The sequence below is a fragment of the Salvelinus fontinalis genome, chromosome 25, assembly GCF_029448725.1.
Source record: "Salvelinus fontinalis isolate EN_2023a chromosome 25, ASM2944872v1, whole genome shotgun sequence".
NCBI lineage: Eukaryota > Metazoa > Chordata > Actinopteri > Salmoniformes > Salmonidae > Salvelinus > Salvelinus fontinalis.
In genome coordinates, this window is record NC_074689.1 from 15,275,016 (window position 1) to 15,302,306 (window position 27,291).

A 27,291-nucleotide genomic window follows, 5' to 3' on the forward strand; every position below is an offset into this window, starting at 1 on the left:
AGACACACACAGGCACACACAAGCCCAGGCACACACCTGGTGTCTGTGAGGTCCAGGCCACAGTGAAGCCGCCTGCGTTGACGGAATGGTCAGAGCGGAACCAAAAGTACAATGCATTGTGGGAGCTGAAGAGCTCTGCGGGGGAGCTGGTACCGCAGTACTTCCCTAACTGATAGGCCGAGGCGCTCTCGCCATCGTGGATCTGAAGGAAGTCGAAGTTGCAGTTGGCACTGTTCTCCAGCTCAAAGTGAGGGAAGGTGATCCGCAGAATCTGGGAAGAAATGAACACCACAGTATTAACACAGCATTAAAGAACTATTCCACTTCTCTTGTACTCACTCATCTTCTATAGCTACTTGGCGTGCACAATGAAAAGAACAAATGTTCTAAATGTCACAAAAATGCTTATTCCATGGGATACTGCATTACTACTGATGTAACAGCATGGAAGAGCATATGCCAAACTCTTTGTTAGACTGTGAGTCCAGTCTTGTCATGTGTAGTCTGGTCCAGGACCTGCTGCGTGTAAGTGACTGTGTGGCATTAGATTACACCGACCTTGTTGGCGTCTGTTCTGATGACCCAGGCACAGCTGACCTGGTGGTCATACTGGTCACTACCAGGGGTATTGGGGTAGCTGAATGTACCAGCCGGGCCAGTCAGGTAGCCCCCACACACTGACAACACACACACACACACAGGTAAGTGAAGCACACAGTACACACACTGTACATACACAGCAAAACTCCCTGAAATAAGTCACTTTCTCCTTATCATTCCATAAAGACACAGATATACATGCAAAGCAGTGACGGCACGAGCACATGCACGCACACACACCTTGCTGTGCGGTCTGGCAGGTTGGCCCTGTCCACTGGTCAGTGCAGGTACAGGTGAATCCATTGAGTCCATCGTTGCAGGTACCTCCGTTCTGACATGGGTTGCTGGCACACTCATTGACATTCTGGTCACAGTTCACCCCTCCCCAGCCAGGACTACAGGTACACAGATACCCTGTGGAAGTAGGCTGGGAGGATACAGCAAAAATGTTACCAAAACCCAATTATAAACTGGGTTTGTTCAAGCCCTGAATGCTGATTGACTGTCAGCTGTAGTATTTCAGTCCATATACCACGTGTACGACAAAACATGTATTTTTACTGGTCCAACTAGGTTGGTACCCAGTTTATAATAGCAATAAGGCACCTTGGGTGTTTGTGGTATATGGCCAATTTACCACGGCTAAGGGCTGTATCCAGGCACTCCGCATTGTGTCGTGCTTAAGAACAGCCCTTAGCTGTGGTATATTGGCCACATACCACACCCCCTCATGCCTTACTGCTTAAATAATATACTGTATAGATGAAAACTGGACAAATCATAGGTTAAGGAGTAAAATCCTGGTCCTGAGAAACTGCTAGAGTCCCATGGAACCCACGCTCACCACACACTGTCCGTTGACACATGGATTGTTGGTCTGACAGATATTGCTGCTCTGGGTGCATCCTGTTGGGCCGTAGCCATTTCCTGTGTAGTCTGGGGGACAGGTGCACACTGGGAGGGTGGAGCCTGGAAGCACAGAGACATGGTCAGGATACTTGATTAACTCACTCATCATAACATTAAAAGACACAGGTGCATTTACTGGACTGGGTATAAAGATGAGGGAGAATGGATACAGCACGAACAAGGACAATTTGGTAGGGAGAGTTGGTTTATTTCTCTAACTACCATGCAACAAAAGTATACTACATTTCCTCCCATAGGTGAATAGGTCATTGATCTCTGGTGTCTCTCAGCACTCACAGCCTCTACTCATGAGATAGCATCATAATCTAGTCTCCTGGCTGTAACAGGCTTTATAGTGGATGTCAGCCATCAGGAGGTGAGAGAGAGCAGAGCTGTCAACGCCTGCTATAATGGCCCTGTCTTATCCTCACGGCCAGCGGTCATGAGGTGCCGTAAAGATATGGGGGTGTGTACACGTTTACCTGGAGTGGAAGAGCAGGTAGCAAGGGGGTAGCAGCCTCCATTGTTATTGGCACAGATGTTAGCCTGAGTGCAGGTTCTCCCATCTCCTTCATAGCCTGGATACAGATCAATCAATTAACCAATCAATCCACCAATGAACCAGTGGGTCTATACATCAGTCAAAAAGCAACATTTTGAATTATAAAAAAGGGCCATAAAATACTGTTGAGCACAATGTCTAATTATGAGAGACAGACAGGGACAGACAGAGGAGAGGTCGACAAAGTGAGATTGAAAAAGAGAGAGACAGAAACTGAGCCAGAGGGGTAGAGAGTATACACACAGAGATCTCTGAATGGGGCTAGCGCTGAACACACTACATAGTCAGGCATCTGCTTTTCATCAGAGCTATATTACTGAAAACTACCAGGAGTCAGCTAGCATCCACCTGCCAGCTGGCATCCGGCGTAACCACGGACAGGAAAACAGGACAGCTTTCTTCTGTGGTACTCCAAATCCACCAGCTCAGTTTTGACTTTCAAACCAAGGGTTGTGTAAGGACACTCTTACAGTAACCTGACCAAGACCACGTTGGTCTAAATGTTACGTGTGTGTCACCAAGAGATCAGTTGTAGCAACAGAGAACCTTTTCTAACTCCTAGAGAAATACCAGAAAACAGTACAGAGAGGAAGGTAAAGAAAGAAGAGGATCCAGAAGAGATTCCTCCAGATACAGATATGGGTACCTGGAGGACAGGTTCCACAGTGGAAGGAGCCCATGGTATTGAGACACTGGACCATAGGAGTAGTGGAGCATCCTCCGTTATTAGTGGAACACTCATTCACATCCAGACAGCTGTAGCCGTTGCCCTGCCATCCTGGGGGAATGCACAACAAACAGTGCTAAGGACATTTACTGTAATACAGGAAATCATTGTTTATTACACAGTTAGGCATAGGCATATTATTCAAGGTTACATTCACATTTAGTTTACAGATGCATTGTTTATGGTAATGATATACAAGCAAGCATAACATTTATTCTTTACTGATGCACACACACACACACATTACGCACAATAAGCATCACAAAGATCCACACATCTTCACACATAGACCAGCCTGTGTTCCTCTGTAGAGTTCAGTTAATCGCGATGGGGCTGTTCCCAGAGTAAAGAAATAGGACCCAGATCCCTTAATGTCAGAGTATCACCTGAGAGGGGCAGTCCCGCAAGGAGCTAAGGACAGCCGTTTCCAAATGATATTCAATAACGCTCACGAATCGCAAATCTTGTACTTTCTTGTACTTCCAAGTTCAAACCCAAGAAATACAGTAAAGTACAGATTTGCTGGAGCAATGTCTTTGTCTTAAGAAGTACTCTTGTATAACTGAATTTGAGAGCACTTCGACTCAAGATCAAAACATGCTATTTTGGAAGATGGAAGAAGCATCCATCTGGCAACCACATTGAGGTAACCAACTATGTCAGCCATTTTGGGTCAGCAAACATCAGTTTCCTCAGACCTAATGCACAATACCATTGATGATAAGGAAACTGTGAGCACTGAGCGGCTCTCACCAGCAGGACAGGAGCCGCAGTAGAAGGAGCCCTGGGTGTTGTAACAGGTCACAGGGGGGTTGGTGGAGCAAGGCTTCTGGGCAAGGCTACACTCATCCACGTCTGAGATACAGGCCGGGTTGCCGGCGGGGGCCATCCAACCATCATCACAAACACACTTAAACTTGGGCTGGAAGGAAATAACACAACATGGCATGGCCTGGATTAATGTCAACTCCCATGAATAGAATATGTACAGAATGTGTACCGAGCACATTTAGACGCACTAGTAGTGAATCACTGATGTGATATGACCTGCGTCATAGAAATACAGTCATTCTAGAGTCATTCTATTTCCATGATGTTCATGGCCTACTGAGCCGAGACTCAATAAGATTAGCAAAGGGCCTTTAAAAAAAAAAGAGGATGAAGGCATCTCTGCCTATAAATAATTTAATTGATTCGATATTCAAGGGATAAATGGTTATAGCTACTCCCATGTAAGACCACTGGCACTGTACTACTGGTAATGGATTGGTCCCTACTACTCTAATGCAGGTCTCAGATCTATCATCACTATGAAGAATAAGTGTTTCATTGCTCTAGTCTACTCTAATAAAATTAAATAAACATTAAGGCTATGGTAGCTAGCAGTGCTAAATCTAGTCTAGTAATTGCTTTCTTCACAGGGCATTTATCACATTAAACTAATTGTTTGAAGCCAAGGGACCAGGGTGAAGACGTTGGCTGAAATAAATTACCTTGTCTAGACAGTCTTCATTAATTAAATGAAAGTATCTTTGGCTAGTTAAACAGGGCAGGCTACAGCTAAGAAAAAAATTCGGACAATTCTGTTTTTATACAGATGAGATCCATGAAATCAAATAGGAGACTGTTGAATGATGATTGACAGTTACCACGTTCGGTGTGATTCTGTCTGCGTCGATGCATGTCCCATGGACACACAGGTCCTGAGCAGCACCCTGACAGTCATCATAGCGGGTCGTACACAGGGTACCAGACCACTCTGGTGAACAGGCGCAACTGGAAGAGAAATACAAGAAGACAGATTCAGTGTGTGTGTGTGTGTGTGTGTGTGTGTGTGTGTGTGTGTGTGTGTGTGTGTGTGTGTGTGTGTGTGTGTGTGTGTGTGTGTGTGTGTGTGTCTCTCTCAGTGTGTGTGTGTGTGTGGCCTCACGTAAAGGATCCAGGGGTGTTGATACAAGTGGCTCCATTCTGACATCCCTGAGAGGTCCCGACAAAGATCTGGCACTCATTCACATCCACAGCACAGATGGAACCCTGCAGACACACAAAACAAGATTTAAAACAGGAATAACACATATATGCAGCTTTGCGCACACTCCCTCTGTGTCAACTCCAGTGTCCACTTACCCCCCAGTTGCTGGGGCACATGCAGTGAAAAGAGTCCAGCAGGTCTAGACAGGTGGCTCCATTCTGACAAGGATTACTGGTACATGTCTTTCTCTGGACCGTCTTAGAGAGGCAGGGAGAGAAAGGAGAGGACAGAGGCAGAGGAAGGGTGAGAGGAAGAGGGTAAGGGGTTTGGAGTTAAGGAAATTATTATTTGTTATAAGAGTAAGATTCATCATACTCAATATGTAACATGTAAGAAGTAGGCCCTACTGTACTTACCTGTTCTAGTGCTGTCACTTTAGTTTCAAGTGATGACACCTTTGTGTTGAGCGTATTGAGTTGGTTAGTGACATCAGGGGACGTTCCACCTCCATTTTGTTTTATAATGTCAATGTCAGCTTTGTTTGTTTTGATCTGAAATTATACGAAGTAAGAAGTAAATGAGATTTGGAATGGAAATGTTGATGTAAAATGTTTCTTCACCATTATTAAATTAATGTTTCTAAAGAGTAATAACCATGCTACAATAAAATTAGATATTAATACATTTTGATCTTTGGTCAAATGCTGGTTGAATTGCAGAGTCTGCTCTTTCTAAGTTGTTAATGATTCATAGTATCATGTGAAAACACTCGCTTATAGAGATGTTGAGAGACAGAACAAAGTCCTGAACAGATGGAATATTTTGAAGAATGTGCTTTTTGGGCATATTTTCCTAAAGATAGTTATGTGAACAAGATAAGTGGATAAGAAAACTAAATCACGTCCCAATGTTCCAATTACCATATCCATGGTGATATCCACCACTTGATCTGATATGATTTCTACAACTTTAGCTGGAAAAAAACAGTAACAAAGATGGATGCCTTTCGAAAAGACGGTACAAAACATGAAAACATTTCTACAAATTGTCTGTCAATGTGAATATGTTTATCCATTTAAGACTTTCTCTCGCGTGTGTGTGTACCTGACTCATCAGCTGAGTGAGGTCCTCATTTCCCACTTTGACACTGCCTGACCCTGAGGTCTGGAAGCGGATCTCTTTGTTATGGGTGGAGAAGACCAGGTGACCGTTCTCTGATACCATGCGTGGCCTAGGAGGACCAGATATTTATTTCAAATCATTCATTTACATGTGAACAGATTTAATGTATCAACATTTTAATTGTATATACACAACACGTACCACTATACAGAAGATATCATTTAGCATGTAGGTTAGGTACTAAACACTGTTAATTCATATTTTTATGATTTCGATGACAAATGAGCTCATTCTCCAATAGCAATAGATTAAATGCACCCTTTGGAGGTGATGCTTGGTTGAGCTTTGAAGATCAGAGTTGCTTGACTGAAGCGAATAATGTAAAGTTTATGTAACAAATTCAATCACTTTAAATAATTATTACACAACTGCTTTTAGCAGACACTGCATTCTTTCAAATTAACAAAAGAAAACTATAACCACAATTCCAACAACCACTGGCCATCACTAAAATCCTCTTTCATCACCAAACTCACTGGTCATTACTGATGTCCCTCTTGCTGCGAGGTCCTTGGGCGGCGTGCTCCCCTTGGTCACATTGTAGTCCAACCAGGAAGAGGAGGCCGAAGAGCAACCAGGAGAGCTGCTGTATCCGAGCCATGCTGAGAGAGTCTGGTCCCTGGACACCCGCTCTTCAGACACTATACTGCCGTACAGACCTGATGTAACACTCTAATGCCTCTAGAAAGGGACAGGGGAGGACAGGGGTGCACTTTGTCCCCACTGGTCTTCTTCTGGAAGCAGGCAATGGCAGCCACATAGAACCATAAAACACCCAAACCTACCCAACGATGAAAGGGGGAGGGGGGGGGCATTTTAAACACAATTACATACCGGTTATGTCCTTTTATTGGGTGATTGACACGAGCCATCACATGATTTAAGAGATGAATAACCAGAGGTTAGGGATCGGCTGGAGTGAACGTTAGTTAGCTAACAGTAACACATGCAGGGACCTGGCTGTTTGAAGCCTCTTCCTTAGTGTATGGTTCAAATGAGTGTACGGTCCAAAGGAGATGAGGAGTTTCTCTCATCTATAAAAGATTAAAGGTTTTTGAACTTCCTTGATAAATGAGGAAGGCTCAAATCATATTCATAATTACTGCCATCATAATACATACAAGTTGAGAAAATCAGAACAAAATAATGTAACAAAAAACATTTTATTTAATTCAGTTAGTAAAGGCATCTGCAAAAGTTGATTCCATGATTCCAATCTATGTCGTGTAGTACATAATTTACACAGCTTGGTCAATAAATACAGAATGTAACTTGTCCCTCTGGATCAACTGTGGACTGTAGGACAGACAGACTGTGGCTACATTATCTCAGTTATTAAACATAGACTGAAAAACAGTATTTTTCCCAAGGCAGATGGTATCCTAACCAAAAATACTATAAGCTGTATATGCCTGGTTAGGATACCAAGAGTTCTATGAGCCGGGCGACCACATGAACGTTCAGGCTATTCCCCAGGACTCGGTACTGCTGCTTGGTGGAAATGTTCTTTGGGATAGCTGCAAAAAAAAAAAAAAAAAAATCATTACATCACATATTATCCTATGAACAAGACTAAACAGATCCTGATTTCCAGGTGTTTTCCCAGTATTGTCAAGAGACTAAACAGTATTATGGGAATATCCATACCTCATTAAAATCCTTAAGAGAGTCTATTGACACATGTCTAAGTAACATAATGAAAAAAACACCATCAAAATCTGTCAGTTTAAGCTAAAGATATTTGTTTATTATGTGTTTTTGAATGGGCTGCGTCTCAATCCACCAAATCCGCCTATGTCGATCTTCCGCATTTGTGGTGGAAGGTGGCCGAGCTACAGCTGTGTTTGTCAGACCAGGAGACATCTCGAAAATCGTTTTTCTCACGAGAACGTCTGTAGCGTCCGAATGGTATGTCCCATAAAAGGCCAAACCTTTGTAGGCCAGGGGTGACTCTCTCCGTTTTGCTCTACGACCCCCACGTGTGATTGGGACTTGTCTGAAGGTAACACATACAAACTAATGGAAGAAGTTTTGAGCCAACAAAAATAAGGGGTTAAATACAGTGTATTCGGAAAGTATTAAGACCCCTTCAATTTTTCCACATTTTGTTACGTTACAGCCTTATTCTGTTTTACCTCAATCTACATACAATACCTCAAAATGACAAAGCAAAAACAGATTGTAGAAATGTTTGTAAATTTACTACGCTTAAAAACAGAATTACCTAATTTACATAAGTACTCAGACCCTTTGCTATGAGACTCTAAATTGAGCTAAGGTACATCCATTTCCATTGATCATCCTTGAGATGTTTCTACAACTTGGAGTCCAAAACATCTCTGCACCATTGAAGGTCCCCAAGAACACAGGTGTCCAAGACCCTGATGGTTACTCTGACAGAGCTCCAGAGTTCCTCTGTTGAGATGGGAGAACCTTCCAGAAGGACAACCATCTCTGCAGCACTCCACCAATCAGGCCTTTATGGTAGAGTGGTCAGACGGAAGCCACTCCTCAGTAAAAGGCACATGACAGCCCACTTGGAGTTTGCCAAAAGGCACCTAAATGACTCTCAGACCATGAGAAACAAGATTGAACTCTTTGGCTTGAGCGCCAAGCATCATGTCTGGAGGAAACCTGGCTCCATTCCTACGGTGGTGGAGCCATCATGCTGTGGGGATGTTTTTCAGCGGCAGGGACTGGGCGACTAGACCTGATCGAGGGAAAGTAACAAAGTACAAAGAGGTCCTTGATAAAAAACCTGCTCCAGAGCGCTTAGGACCTCAGATTTGGGGGGGGGGGGACAATGACCCTAAGCATCAGGAAAATGATCCTAAGCACACAGCCAAGACAATGCAGGAGTGGCTTTGGGACAAGTCTAGGAATGTCCTTGAGGCCCAGCCAGAGCCCAGACTTAAACCCGATCGAACATCTCTAGACAGACTTGAAAATAGCTGTGCATCGAGCGCAAAGGTGCTTCAACAAAGTACTGGGTAAAGGGTCTGAATACTTACAGTAGCAGTCAAAAGTTTGGACACACCTATTCATTCCAGGGTTCTCTTTATTTTTACTATTCTCTACATTGTAGAATAATAGTGAAGACATCAACACCATGAACACATATGGAATCATGTAGTAACCCCAAAAAAGTGTTAAACAAATCAAAATATATTTTAGATTTTTAAAAGTAGCCACCCTTTGCCTTGATGACTGCTTTGCACACTCTTGGCATTCTCTCAACCAGCTTCATGAGGAATGCTTTTCCAACAGTCTTGAAGGAGTTCCCACATATGCTGAGCACTTGATGGCTTCTTTTCCTTCACTCTGCGGTCCAACTCATCCCAATTGGGATGAGGTCGGGTGACTGTGGAGGCCAGGTCATCTGATGCAGCACTCCATCACTCTCCTTCTTGGTCAAATAGCCCTAACAAAGCTTGGAGGTGTGTTGGGTCATTGTCCTGTTGAAAAACAAACGATAGTCCCACTAAGCACAAACCAGATGGGGGGGGGCGCATCAGTGCAGAATGCTGTGGTAGCCATGCTGGTTAAGTGTGCCTATAATTCTAAATAAATCACTGACAGTGTCACCAGCAAACACCTCCATACCATCACACTTTCTCCTCCATGCTTCACGGTGGGAACCACGCATGCTGAGATCACCTGTTCAGCTACTCTGCATCTCACAAAGATACGGTGGTTGGAACCAAAAATCTCCATTTGTACTCATCAGACCAAAGGACAGATTTCCACTGGTCTAATGTCCATTGCTCATGTTTCTTGGCCCAAGTAAGTCTCTTCTTCTTACTGGTGTCCTTTAGTAGTGGTTTCTTTGCAGCAATTCAATTATGAAGGCCTGATTCACACGGTCTCCTCAGAACAGTTGATGTTGAGATGTGTCTGTTACTTGAACTCTGTGAAGCATTTATTTGGGCTGCAATCTGAGGTGCAGTTGACTCTAATGAACTTACCCTCTGCAGCAGAGGTAACTCTGGGTCTTCCTTTCCTGTGGCGGTCCTCAGAGCCAGTTTCATCATAGCACTTGATGGTTTTTGCAACTGCACTTTTGACACAAATTTGACTGACCATGTCTTAAAGTAAAGATGGACTGTCGTTTCTCTTTGCCTATTTGAGCTGTTCTTGCTATAATATGGACTTGATCTTTTGCCAAATAGGGATATCTTCTGAATACCACCCCTACCTTGTAGAAAACACAACTGATTGGCTCAAACACGTTAAGGAAAGAAATACAACAAATTAACAAGGCACACCTGTTAATTGAAATGCATTCCAGGTGACTACCTCATGAAGCTGGTTGAGAGAATTCCAAGAGTGTGAAAAGCTGTCATCAATGCAAAGGATGGCTACTTTGAAGAATCTCAAATACATAAAATAGATTTAGATTTGTTTAACAGTTTTGGTTACTACATGATTACATGGGTTTTATATTTCATAGTTGTGTTGTCTTCACTATTATTCTACAATGTAGAAAATAGTAAAAAATAAAGAAAAACCCTGGAATGAGTAGGTGTCCAAACTTGACTGGTACTGCATGTAAATGTTATATATTTCAGTTTTAAATTTTTAATACATTTGCAATCATTTAGCAAAAACAGGTTTTGGCTTTGTCGTTATGGGGTATTGTGAGTAGGGGGAGTATTGTGAGTAGGTGAGTAGTATTGAGGGGGGGGGGGGCAATTTAATCAATTTTAGAATAAGGCTTTAACGTAACAAATGTGGAAAAGTCAAGGGGTCGGAATACTTTCCAAATGCACTGCATGTGTACAAATTAAATTGTATATTTCCTGAGCCTTCTTATATCTCCTAGGTATAGGACAGACACTTCAAAACCTTATTCCTTATGACTTATTTTTCGACTGATTTTCTTTGCCATTTATGAATGTCTTAGTCGATGCGTTTCTATAGTAGTAAAGGCCAAATTCTATATCTTAACCCAAACAAACATATCTATATATATTTTTTTTTTATACCTAAAGGGGTCCAAAAATGAAATGATCCATGATATGACCACCTTAAAACAACTCCATATGTTAGCTTAGTATTAAGATCCCTTCTTTTGTCATCCCATTAGCCCTCAAGCCCTTACTCTCTGGTCTCTCTCATCTTGTTACCTTGGCCTGCTTCCTATGACCTCTACTCTCTAATTATATCACCCACCCAGACAGCTCCTTACGCTAAAACCTTTGCACAGAAAAACACAGCAGCTAACTAGGCTTAGCACTCACCGTAACTAACCTGGTTACATGGAGCAAACTACCAAGTGCATAAGACTAGGCATTAGCTGTGACGACAATCAACTAATTAACTACTGTAGGCTAGTTTTAATTTCATCACTTTGTGAGTAAGGTCCTCACATGGCCTACAGTATAAGGCCTATGATTTATGGAGTTTTGTACTGCATTTGATTGGACATATTCTTGATTAACTAACTAATCAAATAGAGGTCTTATGTTTTTGGCTAATGGGTGGGTATGACTCACTGAAGTGCTTGGGGAAGCCCATGAGGTTGGCTATCTCTCTGGGGGAGAAGTAGCGGAGCTTCAACCTGGACAGCTGCTGCAGTTTCTCCTCGTCAGACAGATGCTCCGGAGATTTAAACGCTGCTTCCATCTGAGGGGAAACGCAAAACAAGAATAAATCTGTCAGGGCAGAGCTCACCCTGTTCTCCTAGGCACATGCAACAGCCTGCTCGCTTCTGCTTCCTGTCACGTTAAATGTACACATTGAGACAGGTAATGGAGCAGCTAGGCAGGTCTAAGACCTACTAGACATTGCGAGGGTGGACGTATCCATAAGCTGGCTAAGTGATCTTGTAGAAGACACGTGTGGCTCGTGTAAGGTTGTAAGGTCAAAAACCTACATCTGTTTCCATACAGGACTGAAGCACAGAGCCTGTTCCCTCAACGTAGTGTCCATAGCTGTGGAAAAATAGGGGACACAAAATCAGCAAATACTAAAGTTTACACAAGAACGATACCAACACATGGAAAACATGTCGGGTAAAATGCATGTTATACCAGGCTAGATTAGGTGAGAGTATGATGTAAAGCTGTGCTACTCTACACTGTTTTTCTGCCACTGAAATCCTTCGGCGAGCCGCCTAAGTGCAAACAGTGTGAAATAAATATATTCAGTGCCTTCGGAAAGTATTCAGACCCCTTGACTTTTTCCACATTTTGTTAGGTTACAGCCTTATTCTAAAATGTATGAAATTGTTTCCCCCCCCCCTCAATCTAAATAAAATCTGCACACAATACCCCATAATAAAAAAGCAAAAACTGTTTTTGAAATTTTTGTTAATTTATTCAAAATAAAAAACGAAAATATGACATTTACATAAGTTTTCAGACCTTTTACTCAGTACTTTGTTGAAGCACCTTTGGCAGCGATTACAGCCTCGATTCTTCTTGGGTATGACGCTACAAGCTTGGCACACCTGTATTTGGGAAGTTTCTCCCATTCTTCTCTGCAGATCCTCTCAAGCTCTGTCAGGTACAGTATGATGTGGAATGTTGCTGAACAGCTATTTTCAGGTCTCTCCAGAGCTGTTCGATCAGTTTAAAAAAATATTTTTCGCTTTGTCATTATGTGGTATTGTGTGTAGATTGCTGAGGATATGTATTTATTTAATACATTTTACAATAAGGCTGTAACGTAACAAAATGTGGAAAAACGCAAAGGGTCTGAATACTTTCCGAAGGCACTGTATATATATTTTTAAAAATGAAATGTTATTAGAATAATGGGGATGGAAAAACACTTTCAGTGTAAATTTAAAAGGACTAAAACCAGATATGAAGTAAGTAGAAGATAATGGACGTGTATTTTTTTTTATATATAATATAATCTTTGAAAACTAACAATTACCTAAATAAAAGCTAGACAGTCAGGGAGAATTGAAAATTCCCAGAACAATGAATTTAGCAGTATAGATTTTGTTATGTTTGAGCAAATGTACACAGCATTAGCCATGGCAAAATGCATAGAACTGCAGGAAATTAGCTTTAGCGGTAGACTCAGCGAAATGACATTGCCACAAGCAGCACGGCAGATATTGAGATGAGTGAGATTTATGTGTAGGGGGTTCGCTTCATACTTACAGAGTAAGAGCCACGAGACCAAAACTGGAGAAGTTGAGCCTCGCACAACGCTCTTTGTTGTTGCGGAAATTGACCCACTATGCTGTTTACTTTCTACATCTACGTCATATCACTAAGTCTACCTTTAAAACTGCAACATTTTCTCTCAGCTCCATAGCAGACTATGTCGAATTGCAGGAAATTCCTTTAAAGCTGTAAAAATGTCTCTCAGCTCTATGGAGAAATGTTTTGAAATGCAGGAATTTAAGCTTAAAAATTCCTAAACGTCACTACAACGCCAAGATGGGGGCCTCTAAAGCATTCTCTGAAATTCAGCTGCACCGACGGGCTTACCACGCCCCCGCCCACCACTTAAAGCCCTTTTTGATCCAGGAAAAAAACCCTACTGTGTCTATGCTCCAGCGCAGCTTGATGCCATACCCTTTGGTGAAGCAGACAGATCTCCTGCAGGTGGGCCTGACTATATCCATGAGCAGAGCGTAGCGCAGCAAGGTCTTCGGGGGAAGGAGGTACTGCTCCATCTCCCTTTCTCCCTGGTCCTCCAGGTAGACCCTGATCTGTCTGAGGGACTGGTCTCTGTTCTGACTGCTCTTCCTCTCAGCATCCTGAGCCCGCTCCAGCTTGTACAGGATACCACCTTCATCTTCCTTGTGATCTTCCTCTTGGTAGGTGGTTGTAGTGGGACTAGGTGAGATTGGAGAACTGGGCTCTAATAAGACCTTGTCTGCGGGGTGCGGAAAACCTTCCTGGATCTGGTCATGGGAGGAAATAAGTTTACCTCACATTGTTTACTTGGTTGTGACAAAGACATAAAACCAGGATGTTGTCTACAAAATGTATATGAAGACAATGTTGCCCACAAAGTGTATGGAGCTACTGTCTTTCAGGAATGCAAAGTAGACATCACTACATGTAGTTAGGTACATCCTATCCAAAACATAATACAGATTGATCTTAAGGTGACCGGGCCCCACCTCTGAAGTGGTGTGGAAGGAGAAAGATCCTGGTGGTGCTTTGGCAATCAAGAAATACCGGAGTCTGGAGTTGGGCATCCCCAGCTGTGAATAGAGATAGACAGAATGAAGATGTGTAAGCTCACTATGCTGCTCATCATTTTAGTGTAAGCAAATGTAAAGAAAGGTGACGTCTTACACATGTAGGAGAAACCATGAGCTCCTGATAGTTGAATCCACATTCCTTTAGCGTTTTCACCAAAGAGTCTCTAGGCAGAGTAGAAAAACTATTCAGACATCACTCTTGGCATACCTTTTGCCATCTCACAGACAATGTAAGATCATATTTTTTTTATAAGACTGTAGTAAATGCACTGTACATGACAGTTGAAAAGTAAAGGGGCTTTAGAGAAGTTATGTGGTAACCAAAATCAAAAAAATAGCATTTAGCTGAAAAATGTATAGGCCTACAGGACTTAGTAGAGAAGTGGGCTCTCTGGTGCTCAGAGAAAGTTTTGTACACTGATCTGATCCACAGCGACAGAGAAAGGCTAAACACACAGCCTGTCCCGGGACCCCATTGGCCACCAACAGGGTAACCGTGGCGAGCTTCCAGAGCAGGGGACTCCCGTCTCCATGGTTACCTGGCAGAGGACGTCTCAAAGCCTTTCACGTTCTCCAGCAGAATGAAGCGTGGCAACTTGATGAGCCTACAGGGAAAGATGAGGGTCAAACCAAACAGCATGTATTTATTCATTAAAAAAATAGACATAATTCAGAGAGGTGAATTCATATTGATGCTAATATTATTACACTCTGAATGTGCAATATGCAACAGGATATTATTACATCAGTCTATCTATGAACAGAATGTAATGAGTAAGAAAAGGACATGGTCACGATGGTGTCGAACAATGGTTTCAGTGACCAGAAACTGAATCAATGACTCCAGAAATAGCTACTAGCTAGGCAACAAAGAGGGGAAACTGAGTAACTACAGTGGAGGAAAAGAATGAATGAACTTCAATCCTATGGCTAGAAATAGTACAAAACAGAGTAGGCCTATTAGCTACCTATAAAACAAACAAGGCCTTGGAGAGAGAGACCAAGTGAGAAGATGAATAGGGAGTGTAAATGTATGTGTCTAACCTTGGTAGAAGGTCCAGGATGTAGAGAAAGCTCTTGGTTCTGGGGTCAGATATGTCACCTTGTAACCCAATCCTACAGAGAGGAAGACGATTGCAGTGTCCCTTCATCAACACATCTATGAACTAACGGAGATTATCTGTAAATGCTAACACCAGATCATAGGCACGTGTACACACACACACACACACACACACACACACACATACCTAGTGAAAGGTTGGCATGGAGGGCTCATCAAGATCATATCAAACGCCAATTTGTTGAAATCATCCAATGTCATTCCCTGAAACCAAACAAAAATACTTTGATTGAAGCTACACAAAATGACAGATAAAAATAAATAAAAAATTGATAAACAGCATTTCATCTTCTACTCAAAGCTGTGATTGTGCTATGGAATGACTGATTGACAGCTTTCTATGTAAGCCATAGCTACTGTATATAAGACTGTGATTATGAAAGCAACTATATATATATATATATATATATATATATATATATATTACACACAGTTGAAGTCGGAAGTTTACATGCACCTTAGTCAAATGCATTTAAACTCAGTTTCACAATTCCTGACATTTAATCCTAGTAAAAATTCCCTGTCTTAGGTCAGTTATGATCATCACTTTATTTTAAGAATGTGAAATGTCAGAATAATAGTAGAGAGAATTATTTAATTCAGCTTTTGTTTCTTTCATCACATTCCCAGTGGGTCAGAAGTTTACATACACTCAATTAGTATTTGGTAGCATTGCCTTTAAATTGTTTAACTTGGGTCAAACGTTTTGGGTAGCCTTCAAAAACCTTCCCACAATAAGTTGGGTGAAATTTGGCCCATTCCTCCTGACAGAGCTGGTGTAACTGAGTCAGGTTTGTAGGCATCCTTGCTCGCACACACTTTTTCAGTTCTGCCCACAAATTTTCTATAGGGTTGAGGTCAGCGCTTTGTGATGGCCACTCCAATACCTTGACTTTGTGTGAAGTATGCTTGGGGTCATTGTCCATTTGGAAGACCCATTTGCGACCAAGCTTTAACTTCCTAACTGATGTCTTGAGATGTTGCTTCAATATATCCACATAATTTTCCTGCCTCATGATGCTATCTATTTTGTGAAGTGCACCAGTCCCTCCTGCAGCAAAGCACCCCCACAACATGATGCTGCCACCCCCGTTCTTCACGGTTGGGATGGTGTTCTTCGGCTTGCAAGCCTCCCCCTTTTTTCTCCAAACACAACGATGGTCATTATGACCAAACAGTTCTATTTTTGTTTCATCAGACAAGAGGACATTTCTCCAAAAATTACGATCTTTGTCCCCATGTGCAGTTGCAAACTGTAGTCTTGCTTTTTTATGCCGGTTTTGGAGCAGTGGCTTCTTCCTTGCTGAGCGGCCTTTCAGGTTATGTCGATATAGGACTCGTTTTACTGTGGATATAGATACTTTGTACTTGTTCCCTCCAGCATCTTCACAAGGTCCTTTGCTGTTGTTCTGGGATTGATTTGCACTTTTCGCACCCAAGTAAGTTCATATCTAGGAGACAGAAGGCGTCTCCTTCCTGAGCGGTATGACGGCTGCGTGGTCCCATGGTGTTTATACTTGCGTACTATTGTTTGTACCGATGAGCGTGGTGCCTTCAGGCATTTGGAAATTGCTCCCAAGGATGAACCAGACTTGTGGAGGTCTACAATTTCTTTGAGGACTTGACTGATTTCTTTAGATTTCCCCATGATATCAAACAAAGAGGCACTGAGTTTGAAGGTAGGCCTTGAAATACATCCACAGGTACACCTCCAATTGACTCAAATGATGTCAATTAGCCTATCAGAAGCTTCTAAAGCCATGACATCATTTTCTGGAATTTTCCAAGCTGTTTAAAGGCACAGTCAACTTAGTGTATGTAAACTTCTGACCCAGTGGAATTGTGATACAGTGAATTAGAAGTGAAATAATCTGTCTGGAAACAATTGTTGGAAAAATTACTTGTGTCATGCATGACTTGCCAAAACTATAGTTTGTTAACAAGATGTCACGCGGAACTAGGTTGGCGAAAGAACCAGACGCAGAGAGAGAGAGAGCCGCTTTGGAAAAAAATATTCCTTATATTTTTTCTTAATTCAAAACTGAATAAGCCCGAACATCAAGGGCGCAGAGAGAACACTTGCCAAAACCCAAACATACACACACGTAACAAAAAACAATCCCGCACAAAACAAGGGCGGGTCAAACTCCTAATTATAGGGATACTCATTACGAAACAAAAAACAGGTGCAACTAATAAGACAAAACAAACAGACAAACGAAAAAGGGATCGGTGGCGGCTAGTAGGACGGTGACGACGACCGCCGAGCACCGCCCGAACAGGCAGGGGAGTCAACTTCGGCGGAAGTCATGACAGTACCCCCCCTCCTGACGCGCGGCTCCCGCAGCGCGCCGCCACCGGCCTCGGGGACGACCCGGAGGGCGAGGTGCCGGGCGATCCGGGTGGAGGCGGTGGAAGTCTCTCAGTAAAGTAGGATCTAAAATGTCCCCCACCGGAACCCAGCATCTCTCCTCCGGACCGTACCCCTCCCAGTCCACGAGGTACTGTAGGCCCCTCACCCGGCGTCTCGAGTCCAGAATGGCACGTACTGTGTACGCCGGGGACCCCTCGATCTCCAGAGGGGGTGGAGGGACCTCAGGCACCTCACCTTCTTGCAGGGGACCAGCCACCACCGGCCTGAGGAGAGACACATGAAACGAGGGGTTAATACGGTAATACCTAGGGAGTTGTAACCTATAACACACCTCGTTTATTCTCCTCAGGACTTTAAACGGCCCCACACACTGCGGCCCCAGCTTCCGACAGGGCAGGCGGAGAGGCAGGTTTCGGGTCGAGAGCCAGACCCTGTCCCCCGGTGTGAACACGGGGGCCTCACTGCGGTACTGGTCAGCGCTCCTCCTCTGCCGTTGTCCTGCTAACTTTAGCGATTCCTGGACGGCTTTCCAGGTGTCCTTGGAGCGCTGTACCCATTCCTCTACCGCAGGAGCCTCGGTCTGACTCTGGTGCCATGGGGCCAGGACCGGCTGGTAACCTAACACACACTCAAACGGGGACATGTTCGTTGAGGAGTGGCGGAGGGAGTTCTGAGCGAGCTCAGCCCAAGGAACATACCTCGCCCACTCACCAGGCCGGTCCCGGCAATATGACCGCAGAAACCTGCCCACATCCTGGTTTACGCGCTCCACCTGCCCATTACTCTCGGGGTGAAAACCCGAGGTCAAGCTGACCGAGACCCCCAGTCTTTCCATAAACGCCCTCCAGACTCTGGACGTGAATTGGGGGCCCCGATCAGAAACGATATCCTCAGGCACCCCATAGTGCCGGAAGACATGGGTAAACAAGGCCTCCGCAGTCTGCAGGGCCGTAGGGAGACCGGGCAACGGGATGAGACGACAGGACTTAGAAAACCGATCCACAACGACCAAAATCGTAGTACTTCCCTGGGACGGGGGAAGATCGGTAAGAAAGTCCACCGATAAGTGTGTCCACGGCCGTTGTGGAACGGGGAGGGGCTGTAACTTCCCTCTAGGCAAGTGCCGAGGAGCCTTGCTCTGAGCACACACCGAGCAGGAGGAGACATAAAATCTCACGTCCTTAGCCAACGTGGGCCACCAGTATCTCCCTCTAAGACTCCGCACTGTCCTCTCGATGCCAGGATGACCCGAGGAGGGGAGAGTATGAGCCCAACGGATTAGTTTATCCCGGACCCCTCCCGGCACGTACTGAACCCCTGCTGGACAGTTAGGAGGGGTCTGCTCTAACCGTGAGGCTCTCTCTATCTCCGCGTCTACCTCCCATACCACCGGTGCCACGAGACATGAAGGTGGAATGATGGGAGTTGGCTCAACGGACCGCTCCTCGGTATCATAGAGACGGGACAGCGCATCGGCCTTGGTGTTTTGGGAGCCTGGTCGGTACGAGATGGTGAACTGAAACCGGGTGAAAAACATGGCCCATCTAGCCTGACGCGGATTTAGTCTCCTCGCTTCCCGTATGTACTCGAGATTACGATGGTCAGTCCAGATGAGAAAAGGGTGTTTCGCCCCCTCAAGCCAATGTCTCCACACCTTCAAAGCCTTGACTACAGCTAACAACTCCCGGTCCCCCACATCATAGTTTCGCTCCGCCGGACCGAGCTTCCTCGAAAAGAAGGCACAAGGGCGGAGCTTGGGTGGTTCGCCCGAGCGCTGGGACAGCACGGCCCCGACCCCCGCCTCGGACGCGTCCACCTCCACTATGAACGCTAAAGAGGGGTCCGGATGCGCCAACACGGGCGCATTGGTAAACAGCTCCTTCAGACAACTGAAAGCTCTGTCCGCCTCTGCTGACCAACGCAAGCGCACCGGTCCTCCCTTCAGCAGTGAGGTAATGGGAGCAGCCACCTGACCAAAACCCCGGATAAACCTCCGGTAGTAATTGGCAAACCCTAAAAACCGCTGCACCTCTTTCACCGTGGTCGGAGTCGGCCAATTACGCACGGCTGTAACGCGGTTCTCCTCCATCACCACCCCGTAGGTGGAAATACGATAACCCAGGAAGGAAACGGCCTGTTTGAAGAACTCACATTTCTCCGCCTTGCAATACAGGTCATGCTCCAACAGTCGCCCAAGTACCTTACGCACCAGAGACACATGCGCCGCGCGGGTGGCAGAGTAGATCAAGATGTCATCAATGTACACTACCACTCCCTGCCCGAGCAGGTCTCGGAGAATCTCATCTACGAAGGATTGAAAGACAGCTGGAGCATTTTTTAACCCATATGGCATGACGCGGTACTCATAATGGCCAGATGTAGTACTAAATGCAGTTTTCCACTCATCTCCTCCCCGGATACGCACCAGATTATACGCACTCCTCAGGTCCAATTTTGTGAAGAAGCGTGCCCCGTGAAATGATTCCACCGCCGTAGCGATGAGAGGTAGGGGGTAACTAAACCCCACTGTGATGGAATTTAGACCTCGATAATCAATGCACGGGCGTAAACCGCCATCCTTTTTTTTCACAAAAAAGAAGCTCGAGGAGACAGGTGATGCAGAGGGCCGAATGTATCCCTGTCCCAGTGATTCAGTAACATATGTCTCCATAGCCGCTGTCTCCTCCTGAGACAAAGGATACACGTGACTCCTAGGAAGTGCAGCGTTCTCCAGGAGGTTTATCGCGCAGTCCCCTCGTCGATGGGGTGGTAATTGGGTCGCCTTCCTTTTACTGAAGGCGATAGCCAAATCGGCATATTCAGAGGGAATGCGCACGGTGGAAACCTGGTCTGGACTCTCCACCGTAGTCGCACCAACGGCAACTCCTAGACACCTGCCTGAACACTCCTCTGACCACCCCTTCAGAGCCCTCTGTTGCCAGGAAATCACCGGGTTGTGCTGAGCTAGCCAGGGAATTCCCAACACCACTGGAAACGCAGGTGAGTCGATAAGGAACAGACTAATCTGCTCCTTATGACTACCCTGCGTTACCATGTCCAGTGGTACCGTGGCCTCCCTGACCATTCCTGACCCTAATGGTCGGCTATCTAAGGAGTGCACGGGGAAAGGTAACTCTAACGACACAAGGGGAATCCCTAGCCTTAATGCGAGCCCCCGATCAATGAAATTCCCAGCTGCGCCTGAATCGACTAGCGCCTTATGCTGTAGAGAGGGAGAAAACCCGGGGAAATAGGTTAACACAAACATATGACTAACAGGAAGCTCTGGGTAAGTCTGGTGCTGACTCACCTGGGGTGATCGAGTAGTGTTCCGCCTGCCCTCCCGACTCCCAGAAGAGTTCCTCCAGCACCGGTCGGCCGTGTGCCCTCGCCGACCACAACTGGTACAGGAGGACACTCCTCCTCCGGTCCCCCTTGACGCTGCCCCCCCTAACTCCATAGGGATAGGAGTAGGAGGGCTGGGAGGTGGAAACGACAGGACCTGTTCCGAACGTCCGCGGGCAGCCAGCAGGTTGTCGAGACGGATGGCCATGTCAATAAGTTCGTCCAGCGTGAGTGTGGTGTCCCGACACGCTAGCTCCCTGCGGACGTCCTCCCTAAGGCTACATCGGAAATGGTCTATTAAGGCCCTGTCGTTCCACCCTGCTCCTGCAGCCAAGGTCCTGAACTCCAGGGCAAAGTCCTGTACGCTCCTCGTCTCCTGACGCAGGTGGAACAGCCGTTCACCCGCCGCACGACCCTCTGGTGGGTGGTCAAACACAGCTCGGAATCGGCGGGTGAACTCAGGGTAATGATCCCTCGCCGAGTCTGGGCCATTCCACACTGCGTTGGCCCATTCAAGAGCTCGTCCAGTCAAACAGGAGACGAGGGCGCACACGCTCTCCTCTCCGGAGGGAGTAGGACGAACGGTCGCCAGGTAAAGCTCCAGCTGAAGAAGAAACCCCTGACACCCGGCCGCCGTTCCATCATACTCCCGTGGGAGCGCCAGCCGAAGAGCCCCGGAGCCGGATGCTGAAACAGGAACAGGAGGTGTTGGAGGAGGGGGTGCTGGAGATGAGGTGGGAAGGCCACTCCTCTCCCATCGATCCATCCTCTCCATCATTTGGTCCATAGCCGACCCAATACGGTGGAGAACACTGGTGTGATGGAGGACCCTTTCCTCCATCGATGGGAGAGGAGACGCGGCTGCTCCTGCTGGTTCCATTTTGTGTAGGTGCGGGATTCTGTCACGCGGAACTAGGTTGGCGAAAGAACCAGACGCAGAGAGAGAGAGAGCCGCTTTGGAAAAAAATATTCCTTATATTTTTTCTTAATTCAAAACTGAATAAGCCCGAACATCAAGGGCGCAGAGAGAACACTTGCCAAAACCCAAACATACACACACGTAACAAAAAACAATCCCGCACAAAACAAGGGCGGGTCAAACTCCTAATTATAGGGATACTCATTACGAAACAAAAAACAGGTGCAACTAATAAGACAAAACAAACAGACAAACGAAAAAGGGATCGGTGGCGGCTAGTAGGACGGTGACGACGACCGCCGAGCACCGCCCGAACAGGCAGGGGAGTCAACTTCGGCGGAAGTCATGACACAAGAAGTTTGTGGCATGGTTGAAAAACGAGTTAATGACTCCAACCTAAGTGTATGTAAACTTCCGACTTCAACTGAATGTATGTATGTATGTATAAAACATTAAGAACACCATCCTAATATTGAGTTGCACCCCCCTTTTGCCCTCAGAACACCCTCAATTAATCAGGACATGGACTCTATAAGGCGTTGAAAGCTTTTCACAGGGATGCCGGCCCATGTTGACTCCAATGCTTCCCACAGTTGTATCAAGTTGGCTGGATGTCCTTTGGGTGGTGGTCAGTCTATGTCATGAAACCTACCCAGTGTAAGTCTATGTGTAACCATTAACTCTCAGTGGTATGCCCATAACATTAATCTCTATTTTTACAACCAATAAAAGATTTGGTAACATCATACTAAAAGCATGCAGGTATAGTGCTGTTTAATGTGTTATACGCATGCAGGCTTGTGAGCCTTTCTATTGTCTTCAGGTAATGTCCCTGGATTTAAGACACTACAACAACATCATTTCCATTTACTTCTGGGCAACTCTATGGAAAGGGAAGCAGGCCTAGTCACTTTAAAAGCATGCATGCCAAACAGGAAACATTGATTAACAAACCCTACAACTCTATGCAAAATGACTGGGCCTACTTTGAAACTGTACACAGTAAATGCAGATGCAAAGTTTGGTAACAGAATTACGGTAAAATCTCCTTGAATGTTATTCTGTTACCAAACTTTGTATCTGCACATTTATTCCTCTAAATCCAGGCTGTATCACAACTGGCCGTGATTGGGAGTCCTATAGGGCGGAGCACAGTTGGCCCAGTCGACATTAGTCATTTACAACATTAACATTGTAGCTGGAAACTGATGGTTTTTAATAGAATATCTACATTGGCGTACAGAGGCCAATTATCAGCAACCATCACTCCTAGCTCACACAACGTTCCAATGGCACGTTGTGTGAGCTAATCCAAGTTTATAATTTTAAAAGGCTAATTGATCATTAGAATACCCTTTTGCAATTATGTTAGCACAGCTGAAAACTGTTGTCCTGATTAAAGAAGCAATAAAAAAAACTGGCCTTCTTTAGACCAGTTGAGTACCCGTTTTGGTAAAATGTGTTAAAAATAGTAGTTGTGCATAGAGTTCTATGGTTTGTTAAACTTTAAAATCAATGTTTTTTGTTTGGTATATATTTTAAAGTGAAAAAAAAAAAAAAAAGTCTCAGCATAATTCCGTTACCATGGAATTGCCCTTCTGCTTTCACTGAAACTCTGGGCTAATTTGAAGAGTGACCCATAGACCTATAAAAGCATGAATATTCTATCCTGTCAGGAACACAGTGCAAGTTGTGCATCATGTCTGACTGGATGCTGACAGAGCAGACAACCTTTACCCCTCACTTAGCCTGCTCCTCAGTTACTAAATTACCTCAAACAGCCTATTAAAAACACAAGTCATGGGATTATGTGGGGAAAAGATAAATAAACAAATACATCCTAGACTATGCAACACTAAAGGAGTAGGCCCTATCTCTCAATGGGTCTTCCACCAAGTCAGTGCCTTTTGAGAAATGTTGAAAAGAAATTGGATTTCACATAGTTTTTACATTCTGTCATAAAGAGCACAATTTAATTTAAAAAAACATGTTTTGCCATCTCAAGAGGTTAAATAAAGAATGACTATAGTAAGTGCCAAATAAAGTAATAAGGTTGCCGATTTCCTCATAAATCAGCCATAAATCCCCTTGTGACAGGGGGAATGGAAGGTTGGGCAGGAAGTGGCAATTGAATGCAAGCTTAACAAAGAAATGTAATTGTTAAAACATTTCTAGCCTGTATCTATGCGCAACATGGTTGATGTGTTATGCTTGACCCGCTGAGTTTTCCAGTACAAAACAGCAAATGGCCAAAAAGAATAGAACCAGCTCACCTGCTTTTACACTATGATTCGAGTATTAGATGATCAATGTTTCTTTATCATTTTATTTTTTTAAGGAATAGTTTCCATTTTAAAAAGAGAGTTCAGTTCACGTAACAGGGTTGGCCTTAAAAATAGGGACAGAAGTAAATTAATCAGTATGCTAACCACATGAAATAGCCTAAATATGAATCTTCATAAATGACTGTCAAAACATCAAAATAACCACAGCTTTACAATGATGTTGTAAACATGGAGAAATGTTAGGGTTAAGTGGGTTCAAATCTTCATAGTAGTAACAGAGGGTGCACAGAGGGACATGTCAAAATGCGGAATTTTGACACTTTAGTAAGTCTATATTTATATTAACAATCTGATTGAATTATGGTCTAGATTAAAAAGGGCACTTCATTTAATATAACATGCTTTTAAAATGCAATATTTGTGCACAATTTCTACTTAAAATATAAAATGGACACGAAAGGCATTCATTTTGTGGTACGCCCCCACTATTAATAAAGCATATTTATCCAAATTAACAATCTTGTGTCAATAACAGCTACTCTTGTATAAGAACTATACTAATTGACAAGAATTCCATGTTGGTTTCTACTATCCAGGTCAACGATCACTTAAACTCATCTAAGAATAGTAACCTTGAAATTACTGAATTATCTACACGTGTCAGCAAAGTGCTTCCTTTTGAAACGAAGACAAAATTTAGAAGGTTAAAGCTTAAAATAAATTTTCCGGAACTTTGGCGACTACTAAGTATTTTTTTAAACCTCCCGCTTTGGGCTGGATGTGTCAATGTGTAGTTCATAATTTATGAGCAGAATTACGGTCTTGCCTTAATTAGCCACGTAAACCCTCGTTTGAAAGTGACTACTTTTCTGGAAGCTGTGCCATTTTCCCTACATTTTGTCTGGGCTAATTTGAAGAGAGTGACACATAGACCTATAACTGCTTGACTATTCTATATTATTAGGAAGACAGTGCAAGTTGTGCATTATGACTGACTGGATGCTGACAGAGCAGACAACCCTACATTTCCCCCCATGTGGGCCAGCCCCCTAGCGATTCAAATTCTAGCCAATGAACATCAGCCCCTCACCATTTGAGTGACCGCTAGCAAGATGCACACAGCAGAGCGAGCGAGAGAGAGTATTGATGTGGTGCACATATGTGAAGTAGTACACAATATTCAGGGACCACTTTTGGCTCATGAGGCTACTTTCAGAACTATTGGCTAAAAAGTATACAAATGTACCGAATAATCTCTTTAACCTAAAATCTCTGGTTGTTTGAGAGACTTTAGTAAGACTTTTCATATCCTTTAATTTTAGCCTTGGTACTTTGAATGTCTCTCAAAATACATGTGTATGTGACTTAACATGAGCTGACAATTTCAGTTAAATTGTTTATTTCCTTTGGTTAAGTATGCCCCTGAAGTGTAGCCTGTTGGTTGAGAATGCAGTATGGCAACTCTTGTGAACCCAGGACCTCCTTGACAGGTCTAAGAGTGCTCACCTCTATGGTCTTGGGAAGTAAAGGAGTGTTGGGGAAGTTGTGTTTGTAGATCTCATTGGCTGTGGTGTTCACATCCACTGCAGCTACCACCTTTGCTGCCACACCACTCTCTGTACAGAGAAAGAAATAGGAGTGTAAATCAACATGAAACTGACTTGTCTAGTTAAATAAAGGTTAAATAAAAAATAAAAAGATGGGACAGCTAACTTACAACAGTAGGCACTAAGGTCTAGTGGTTTGCTGATGAGTTTGGTAATCTAACGATCAACAGGTATTGTCCCATAGACTTTATGAATACCGACAGTGACACCTGTTGAAAGTCAAAGCATGACAGGCTGCGTCAATCTTCGGATTCCAAATTAACGTCACCGCCTGAGCAAAGTGTACACTCGTTCACTTCCTTTCACTGAATTGAAAGGGAATGACTGGTTTAATAAATATGGTAGAAATTCCCGCTAGCCATGCTTCCTCTAACGAAGTAAACTCCACAGTTGAAACTTCTTTCACCATGGAGTGGAGTTTAGTCCACTATGCCTCCACCAATCCAATGCTTTAAGATTTGTGGGGAGTAGTGGACACTTCAAGAAAAATTAGCTTCATTGGAATTAAAAAGGGTTAGTTAGCTGGACAGGTGCTATTAACCTTGGTAAATTGAGCATGAGCGAAAGTTGGGGTAAATTAACGAGATTTACTAAGCGAGAAGCTAACTACAAATCAATTTCCAGTCATCTTTGCAAACAATAACTTAGTATTTGCTCTCCAATTAAGAACAAGGTAACGCTAGCTAGCTATCAACAGTAAGAAAACCATCTACTTGCTACCGTTAGCGGACGCGGCTAGCCACTTTATAGCATGCTTGGACACAAAAAGACAGTCAGACTCACAAGTGACTAGCTACATATTTCACATAACGTTACCTGCTAATGCATAATGCATTCCTCCGATCCCGCTGTACAATTCTAGTACTCTGAGGTTTTCCATGTTTGGTCCCTAGTTGAGCTATCTGGGTTTGACAGCATACACATTGTAAACAAGATAACGCATTACTGGTGCGTTTCCGATCAGAGTAGAGTACTAAAAGAAAGGTTCCGGATATTAAAGTTCCGCGTACTATGGAATTTGCATAGACATCTGTAAAGACTGTGTAAATAGTTAGGCTGTTAATTATACTAGGCGACATGTGGTTTATAAATATGTGATACACTGTAATGTCATTAGTTAAAAATGTGTGATTTTCTATTATATTCTGTTCTATTGTGTTTTATTATAATTAAGTACATTATATCCTAAAACCTGCCTGAAATACTTTTCTACCTTACTAAAATAGACACATGCTATATCAGGAAACGGTCAGCTTTAATAGTTTTCATGTCAAGAGGGAATGTTGCAATATAAAACCTAAACTTTATCCCCCAACACAAAGAAATGAAGATGAGATGCAGGCTATAGTGTGTATGCACTTATAAAACCCTCCAGAGGGAAGGGTCAAGTCTATGAGGTAAATATGCACATTCCCATAGCAACAGATACAAAATGGGGTGGGGGAAGGGGGAGTCAACTTTGATCTGAATAATGAGTGCCATTCAGTTCTTTATCAACCTTGACTCTCATGTT

The 27,291-nt window shown here is 44.0% G+C and overlaps 2 protein-coding genes across 3 annotated transcripts in view; both read right to left on the reverse strand.

The window, feature by feature from the left end:
• cubn (cubilin (intrinsic factor-cobalamin receptor)) overlaps window positions 1-7,004 on the reverse strand; it is a 53,784-nt gene extending 46,780 nt beyond the window's left edge. Inside the window, 13 exon segments of the mRNA XM_055881370.1 lie at window positions 37-271; window positions 559-677; window positions 841-1,027; window positions 1,445-1,569; window positions 1,992-2,087; window positions 2,718-2,849; window positions 3,552-3,720; window positions 4,448-4,574; window positions 4,729-4,832; window positions 4,926-5,027; window positions 5,187-5,321; window positions 5,875-6,001; window positions 6,429-7,004. Of these exon segments, the coding sequence (XP_055737345.1) occupies window positions 37-271; window positions 559-677; window positions 841-1,027; window positions 1,445-1,569; window positions 1,992-2,087; window positions 2,718-2,849; window positions 3,552-3,720; window positions 4,448-4,574; window positions 4,729-4,832; window positions 4,926-5,027; window positions 5,187-5,321; window positions 5,875-6,001; window positions 6,429-6,553 (1,783 nt within the window). The 5' untranslated portion in view covers window positions 6,554-7,004.
• Window positions 7,005-7,101: 97 nt separating this feature from the next.
• Window positions 7,102-26,749, reverse strand: trdmt1 (tRNA aspartic acid methyltransferase 1). 2 transcript variants are annotated; one of them, XM_055881368.1, is made up of 11 exons: window positions 26,595-26,749; window positions 25,678-25,787; window positions 15,376-15,452; window positions 15,170-15,241; window positions 14,665-14,730; window positions 14,220-14,289; window positions 14,042-14,125; window positions 13,488-13,819; window positions 11,828-11,885; window positions 11,448-11,577; window positions 7,102-7,469 (listed from the first exon to the last, which is right to left on the reverse strand). In XM_055881368.1, exons 1-11 carry the CDS (start codon window positions 26,656-26,658, stop codon window positions 7,369-7,371), a joined length of 1,164 nt encoding a protein of 387 aa, XP_055737343.1. In that variant the 5' UTR covers window positions 26,659-26,749; the 3' UTR covers window positions 7,102-7,368. The 2 variants fall into 2 exon arrangements, with proteins under 2 accessions (XP_055737343.1, XP_055737344.1); XM_055881369.1 differs by lacking the exon at window positions 26,595-26,749 and adding an exon at window positions 17,768-17,885 and having other exon boundaries at window positions 25,678-25,768.
• Window positions 26,750-27,291: the final 542 nt, after the last annotated feature.

Bases quoted from the DNA above. Each gene is read 5' to 3' on its own strand.
- trdmt1 (XM_055881368.1), bottom strand. From the start codon at position 26,658: ATGGAAAACCTCAGAGTACTAGAATTGTACAGCGGGATCGGAGGAATG. The intron at 14,731-15,169 runs GTTAGACACATA...CTTTCCCTGTAG, and splicing joins ATCCTGGACCTTCTACCAAG to GCTCATCAAGTTGCCACGCT. The intron at 13,820-14,041 runs GTGGGGCCCGGT...TCCCATGACCAG, and splicing joins CCTTCCACACCACTTCAGAG to ATCCAGGAAGGTTTTCCGCA.